The sequence below is a fragment of the Pundamilia nyererei genome, unplaced genomic scaffold (assembly GCF_000239375.1).
Source record: "Pundamilia nyererei isolate P.nyererei 1_Seehausen unplaced genomic scaffold, PunNye1.0 scaffold00026, whole genome shotgun sequence".
In the NCBI taxonomy this organism is placed as follows: Eukaryota; Metazoa; Chordata; class Actinopteri; order Cichliformes; family Cichlidae; genus Pundamilia; species Pundamilia nyererei.
In genome coordinates, this window is record NW_005187427.1 from 3,030,744 (window position 1) to 3,038,826 (window position 8,083).

The 8,083-nt window shown below is 38.9% G+C and overlaps 1 protein-coding gene across 1 annotated transcript in view; it reads left to right on the forward strand.

Annotated features, from left to right (window-relative positions):
* Positions 1–6,296, forward strand: part of kctd16b (potassium channel tetramerization domain containing 16b) — an 83,050-nt gene extending 76,754 nt beyond the window's left edge. Inside the window, exon 2 of the mRNA XM_005727790.1 lies at positions 5,642–6,296. Within this exon, the coding sequence (XP_005727847.1) occupies positions 5,642–6,105 (464 nt within the window). The 3' untranslated portion in view covers positions 6,106–6,296. The remainder of the gene's footprint in view (positions 1–5,641) is intronic.
* The last annotated feature ends 1,787 nt before the right edge of the window (positions 6,297–8,083 follow it).

Below are 8,083 nucleotides of genomic sequence, written 5' to 3' on the forward strand. Positions count from 1 at the left end.
TATGCATGAGGCTTACATTAGTTCACACAATGCCATACGTATACTGCACAGGATAATATAGATAGCATTTACATACATATTTACTTGTCTCATGGATTACACATGCTTCAACTGACTGAAGGAGTGCATGGTTTAAAGATAATATTTTGTGACTTATATCTGAGTCGGCGTTACTGAAAACAAATTTCTTTTTAACCCAAGGTACCTTTGAGGAAATAACAGAAATTTCTCCGCTTTCGATTTATTAGTTTAACACAATCAGAAGAGGCTCAATAACACAACAGTTTTACTGTCTGTCACTGGAGCTGTTTGGCGATCAAGGCCCTTTTCTCGAGGCACTTCTAATTCACGAACTCAACCCAGGATATGAGTTTATACTGGGTAACATGGCCACCTCTCTGACCTGTTTTTAATTTAATTAAATTTTTTTTGTTTTTTGATCTAACTGTGCAGCTGGACTCTAATACTACACATTGTACGGCATATTCTATTTCTGTGTCTATCTTCTGTGAAAACCACAGCTACATGAATTAATTGAGTGTAAAGAGTGGATTTTATAAATCAGCCTTAAGATGTGCCCAGCACCACGACTCTGAAACGACTTCAAATATTTTATGGTGAGAGAAGTGTTGAAAATGCACATGATAATTTGTATTATTTTGGTACAAATAAAGTCAGTAGTTTTCTTTCTGTCCTGTTAGTGAGTCTAATTTATAGGCCTAACCTATTTTATTATTTCCTCAACAAAGTTAAAAGTATAATTTTCTGCTTTTATTTTCATGTGGATTAAAAAAAAAAACTGAATGGAAGATGTTTTCTGTTCTTCTCTCCTTTGGTGGTATGTGGGTAGCACTGTCACCTCCAGGTCTATAGCACAAATCCATCAGCTGGCCTTTCTGTGTGGACTTGACAACTTTTGTGTAGTTTCCTCTCACAATCTAAAGATATGAATGTTGGGTCAGCTGACCCTGAAATAGACTGGTCTGTCCTGTAACAGCTGGGATAGGTGGGAATACATGAATCTCTGGTTAGGTTTTGACAGCGAGGCTCATTTAGAAGAGTTTCATGTAACCATGGAGAGAACGTCTCACTAACTTAACTCATCTAAGGTGACAATAATTGTACCTGGCCGTTTTGTACGATGAAATTAGGTTAGAGTTGAATACAACTCATGCAAGGTCACCCGTTATACAGCACAGGTGTCATCACATTACAATAGGTCACACCATTGGCTTAAAGACTCACTCTACATGGTCATTGCTCATTAGGTAGATGATGCAGGGATATTTATCTTACGGTTCAGACAACCTCAGGCAAAAAACAACAAGCAAACTTTTAATTACAAATTTTAACCTGAGTGATGGATGCAAGCATCCTTTGGGACACTCAGCAACAAGATGAATCACTCCTACCCAGTATAATTAAAATCAGTTTGTGTAGCAGCTCTAGCCTTTCAAACACTAAAACCTTGACCTTTAATTATAACGCTTCCATCAGTGTAAATTTTGAAGCTGTAAAACACACTGTCAAAATGCATCTATGGTGATGCAAAATTGGACTGAGGGCATCTGAGATATCACACTTAAGGTAAATGAGATTGCTCTTATTTGCAGATCAGAGAAAACATGGAAATCAGTGCAATACTCATTGGAAAAAAAACAAACATAAATGATGGTGGTATTAACAGAGAATTAACAGAAATATTAACCCAGTTCTATATGAATGAAGTCTGACCTCACAGGGTTGTGACAATGGGCTTGGATCAGTTACACTGGCAAGTTTTTATAGTGTGATGCAAAGATGTGGTTTACATATGTAATACAAATCAATGGCTAGGAGCAAGTGCAAAAAAGGAGAAAGTAATGTAATTACATGTAATTACAGTGCTCACGTGACGATAACAGACATACCGTGAATTTATTTCCTTAATTTTGATGACCAGGGTTTGAATTGTTCTTGTAAGTTCTTATAAGCAGTGTCTTCAATTAGATTTTTTGGCCAACCAATTTCTCTCTGAAGTAAAAGCTTTGACAGGAAATTCAGCTAGTCAAAGTGACAAATCAGATTCCTCCTTGTAGTCTTTAATGTTCACGAGGCTAATAGCTACTCACAGTACCTGTGAATTAAAGCAGCATGTCAATGTCAAGACTTACAGGATAAAAAGCTAAATAGACCTGGATATAATTACCAAATGCCAAAGATTAAACAGAATGTCATATATCAAATGCACAGACGCAAAGCCACAGGGACACACGCAAACACACACACGACACGCTGTTTTACTGATTTGTTGTAACAGTGGTACCCATTGTGTTAAATTTATGTGGACAGGCAGATTGGCTACTAGCCGATTCGACAATTCTCCAGGGTATAAGACCATTTTTCATGTCACCAATTACAAGCCTGCATCTCATTGATTGGGGGGAGCCTTTCACTCAGAGTGACATAAATTAACTCATGTGTCCAAAAAGCTGGGACGAAATGGCTATCATGGGGTTAAATCCTCTACGTTGCAGCCAGGAGAGCATCTTTTTTATTTCTTCTGATCTCATTCTAATTGTGTTTATACCTGTAAAACTGCAAGTTGAAATGAAATATCACATGTTCTATCTTTTCTGTGAATGTGTGCATGGAAGTTTAAATCTCTAAATGCCAGTGGTAATTAAAGAGATTCACTGCTGGTAGAGTGTTGTGTTCCATTTCTGTCAAGGACTTTGAAAGGTGAATTTTGTTTAATATACAGCAGGCAGCAGTGTATTTGGGTGTGCGCTTTGGATTCAGTGTCAAAGCTGTTTACAACATACACAGCAAAATATAACTTCTACTATAAATTTCTATTCTAACTATACTCACAAAAATGTAGTTATGATGAGTTGTGACTATTTATGAGGAACAATAGAAGGAACAAATCTTGGATGGATCAATTGTTTTCCATTCTGCTGTCTAGAAACGAGCCAAGCATGCTGCTGAGTATAAAGGGAATTAAAAGCAGGGGGGCATTTATTTTAAGCAGAGTTATTTATAGTCTTCTACAATCTTGTTTGAAGTGAAATGCTCAGCAGCATGAAAAGAAACAATGGTATTATTGAATGTGATGAGCAGAAGATGCGTGGAAAGCTGAGTCCTGTCAGAGCTTGTGTGTGGAGCTGAGGGGAGGTGAGGGGTGGGGCTCAAAATCAGAAAGGGAGGTGGGGGCATGTGTGTGTTAGCCTCGGGGGTTTTGATCTCTCGCTTCGCTAAACAGAGAGAAGTCCATCAGCAACAGATACCCGTTCAATTATTCAGGAGGTTAGCATGAAAAATAAATGGCTGCTTCCTGCAGGGAGAGGTGTGGCACTGCGCTGGTTCCTGAGTGTTTCAGGTTATTGTACGCTCTCGCAGAGGTTAGATTGAGCAACTGCTTCCATTCTGGAGTCGATCAATTATGTGAGACCGCTCGCTTAACCCCATTAACACTAATAAACTCCACCATTTTCTTAATACGTGTTTCAAACAACATCAGCTTAAATTAGAGTAAATCAAAACAAAGCAGGAAAATACAATAACCCACATCCAGTCAATATTCATTGTTAAATTATCTTAAAGTTTCTACAGTTTCTTATAGCTCCTTAGCTTTGCAGCATTCTTCACAGGAATCCATCAAAGCTAAAGGTAATGTTAGCCATATACAAAGTGGCTAGCGTCGCTAACTAACAATTTTCCAACAGTCGGAAAATGTGGGGTGACTATTACTACTATTACTACTATTACTACTACTAGTACGACGACAACTAATAATAATAATAAAAGTCAACTTGGATTTTAGTTCATGAAGTGCATGAAGATTTGTCTTTGTACAACAGAAACAATGACAGAAAGTGAGAAGTTACACGTTTTGGCCCTGTCACTTTGTGGAGCTTTCAAATGCACAAAAAGGCGAAAGAGGAAATACTAAATATGGGGTCTTTCATGCTACAGTCACACAAGGGAAAAAAGTGGATGTAGACCAAACCACAACAAAAATTATTATGACCGAGTACAATAAACTTGCAATTTTGTTGCCATGATGGAAATGAGACATGGCTTGTTGGTTGTCAGTCAGGGTTGACATGGTTACTTCAAAGATAAGGACCAGGTTTGAGAGTACTCACTGTCAGTTCCTGGCTTCAAAGTGCCTATGTGCATCAAGACAATTATAAAATGGCAATAAAACGGTGTCAGTCTGATAACTGTCTGCAGTTTGCCATTACATGCACTCCGCTGGAGATAATGGAACAAACAAGTATCATAAATCACCAAAAATCTGTTGTCTGCTGCCATCTATATACACACAGAAATTCACCTTCAAAATCACTGCTTGCATTCAGAGTCAGGCCAAAACTTTGACTTAAAATAGAATTTTCTTTATAGATTCTTAGAACCTATTTTTTTAACCTCCTAGGACCTGGCGTCCACATTAGTGGACATTACATTTTGGGTTATTTAGACCAAAATACTAAATCTTGCTCTACAAGGGCCTGATATCCACTTATGAGAAAATTATACTGCAACTGTTCTATTGAAATTTTAAATGAATATCCTCATATGTGGCTCTCATTTTTCTTAGAAACAAAAATTAGGGGAAAAAAAAATCTGATATAACTTTGTTTTTACATTCATCAGGTTCCAATCGGCCTAAATATCAAAGAGAAATTAAAAACGCATGCCATGGAAGAGTTTGGGTCTTAGGAGGTTAATATTATTTTTGGTCACTATTGGATAGTGACAGTAAAGAAGACGTGCAGTAAAGGGCCACAGGTCAGACTCAAACCCAGGCTGCTGGTCTCTGGCCACACAGCAGATGGGCACCTGATAACCTGCTGAGCTAAACTGGTGTTGTAAAATCTCCTTTTTATATAGGAATATAACCAGAATACAATGTGTCTACATACAAGTTGCACTTTATTGATGTAGATTGGCTCACATTGATTCCAATGTGCTACATAAATTTGGTTTAATTGTGGTTTTCACTGTGTAAACTAACCACAACTGTGCATTGTCCTTTGGTTTCATTGTTAAAGAGATTAATACAGTATGATGGCAAATAAGACTACACATTTCAGGGGAATCAAACTTGTGCAATCTGCTATTTGTTTGTCTTAAAACTGACCATTGCTCACATTGTTTTTTTTCTTCCTCGGTTACACACATATTTGCAGTGTAGATGATTGTTTATTGTCCTGGCTCTTCTTCCTACTGTTTTAGTATGAATACATGTAGGCTACAACGTATAAATCTGGACCTTCATTGTCTGTTTTCAAAAGGCTTTAGCTCCTCCACTTGTTTCATATGACAGTGTGAATCTATGAGGGTAGTTCTCTGAACAATACAAGCTTGTCACATAGTCAGCCAACTCACTTCTATGACTGGAGGCCAGCCAGCTGTCCCCGATGTCATGTCACTCTGTCCTAATGTGATTGCCATTTGGCATTAGCTGACTTTTCGTCTTTGTCTGTCTGTAGCGCTTGCTACTTTTCCTTTCTTCTCCTGTCTCTGTAATTTGTGCTACTCTTTGTGCCACTGTCTCATTTTTCTCTTCACAATGATTGGTCTTAAAAGAAAAGAAAAGGTGGAAAAAGTAGCATCTAATATTGGCTCCCGCTCTGCTTCCCTCTCTCTCCAGGTGGTCCATCACGTTGGTCGTCCCCTCCATGTGACTGCTGCTGCAAGAACCACAAAGGTGACGGCGAGGGTGAGAGCGGCACCTCCTTTAATGAGCTCTCCACCTCTAGCTCTGAGAGCCAGTCAGAGGCCAGCTCTCCCCAGGGAACAGTCATCTGTGGCCCAGTAAGTCGCCAGTCGCATCCCCGTGCCAACGTCCAAACCCTGGACAGGCCGCTGAAAAAGGGCCCTGTCACCATGGTCCAGCAGTCTGAACAACGACGCAAGAGTGACTTGCTGCGCACTCTTACAGCCAGCTCCCGTGATACCAGCAGCTGCAAGAAAAGGCCCACAAAAGAGAAGCTCACAGTTGAGGAGGAGTTGGAAAAGTGCATTCAAGACTTCCGCAAGATTAAGATCCCAGAGAGGTTCCCTGAGAGGAAGTACATGTGGCAGGCTGACCTGCTGAGAAAATATCGTCTCTGAGGCAGGAAACACAGCTGAAGGAGCAAACACATGAGGCCAAGAATCAGTTCAAGCGTTTTTTGATCATAAATTTTGCAACAAAGAGGAGAGAACACTAAACTTATTTAAATCAAGTTTCTGAAAGAAACCTTACTTTTATGCCAGTGCGCTGAGAGTCTAAACAGAAGCTAGAAGGAATGATAAAGAAAAAAGAGACTGTTCTATTATTGACGTATGTATGGTAGTAGGCTTTGTATGTGTGTTTATGTAGATTAGGCCTACTGTATGTACTGTAGGTGTGCTGTAACTTACTGAATGCCTTCAGAACTTTGAATAATTTATCCCAGAGGACCAATACAAGTGGATAAAGACAATGTCCATGAAATGATCAACCACCAGAAGGCTTGCTGATGGCTACACTTGGGGCTATTGATGGCTGCTGGACTGCACATGCTGTAATCGGTCATCATTCACTGAAAAACCATCGCAAGAGCCACGGTTTTAGTCAAAGCAGATAAGCACTGGTCTAGTATGTGATTGTATGTGTTTATGTCTGTGAAGGTTCTCAGTCATCCAGGTCATGGTAATCTAAGGAGGTTGAAAGAAAAGCGAGAAGTGTCAAACTGAAGAAGCTTCTTGGATGAGAGGTCAAAGGTTTTCTTTCCAAGCTCCTTAGATGTGTGTGTTTATGTGAGTGTGCGTGTTTTGTGTCTGTTTGCACCCGGGTGGCCTAGAGGTCACACATAAGTCCACATTGGGACCCAAAAACACTTCATACTGTTCAAACAGTGCTCTCACTATAAATGCACGCAAAAATGTCTCATGACAGGATGGCATGAAAAGCTGGGTTAATTACTTTTAAACAACTTCTGGAGACTTCCGAGCTGGTGTAAGCACAGTTTTATCAGCAAGTAACTTTTGCATAGATCTTCACAATGTTGGTTAGATGTAGAGCAATACCCACATTACTGTGTGAAGGGGAAGCAGAAGAGTGAAGGTACCAGAGGTTCAGTGAAGTTCAATAAAAATATAGCACACACATACACATTTTCCCCATGTACTGAAAATCATATTCACTGCAGCATAATTACATTCCAAAATGAACAAAGCAGTCAAACTTTTATTCACATACTGAAACACAGAGCAATCAAGCACAGTGTCATTTAAACTACGCTTAATATGGCACAATAAATATGGAAAGGATGAAAGGGGACTGCTGTATTTGCTTACCCAGTGAACACAGACAGATGCCTTCTACACTGACTGTTGACAAGCTAATCAATAGTTATTGATGATAGAGTCTGTTGATAGAGCTGATAGATGTAACTCTTGTTTACAATTACTAATGAAGCTCTTGGGTTACTGACAAAGACAAGCTGCTCTTCTATTCAGTCAAAATTAGTCATTATTCATGTATTCATTTACCTACTACTTGGCTCTGTCAGGGTCTGCGGGATGTATTGCAGTGTAGACAGTCAACTGCTATATTAAAGCAACACAATTTAAAAGCATGAGTTAATATCCCCTGGAAGATGATTGTTATTCCTTCAAAGTCCTTGCTGAATAAAAAGTTACTGCCAATGGCAAAAGCACAGAAACGTTCACTGATGGTGCAATTATAAGGCATTTGTCTTTAGATTTCATATTGTTATTGGTCACTTAAAGCTGCCGTTTACTTTTTCATTGCCAGGTTAGTTCATTATTATTACAATACTAACTGCAAATGTAAAAGAAGAGTTGATAACTATATATATCACTGTTTTTGTAGATATGTATTAAAAGTGGTGGGATAGGGATTCACATCGATGAGAAGGCTTCTGATTATGAGACAGAATTATTCCATTTTTGTCATGAAGGTATTTTCCTTCATGAGGAAGTAGCTGATAAATTGGTACATGTGTTGGTCAAGGCACTCAATAAAATCACAGTTTTTCTGAATAGTTGGGTAGCTGTGATAAAAGATGTTAGCATTAGGAAGCTATACATCTAAATGAGTTTC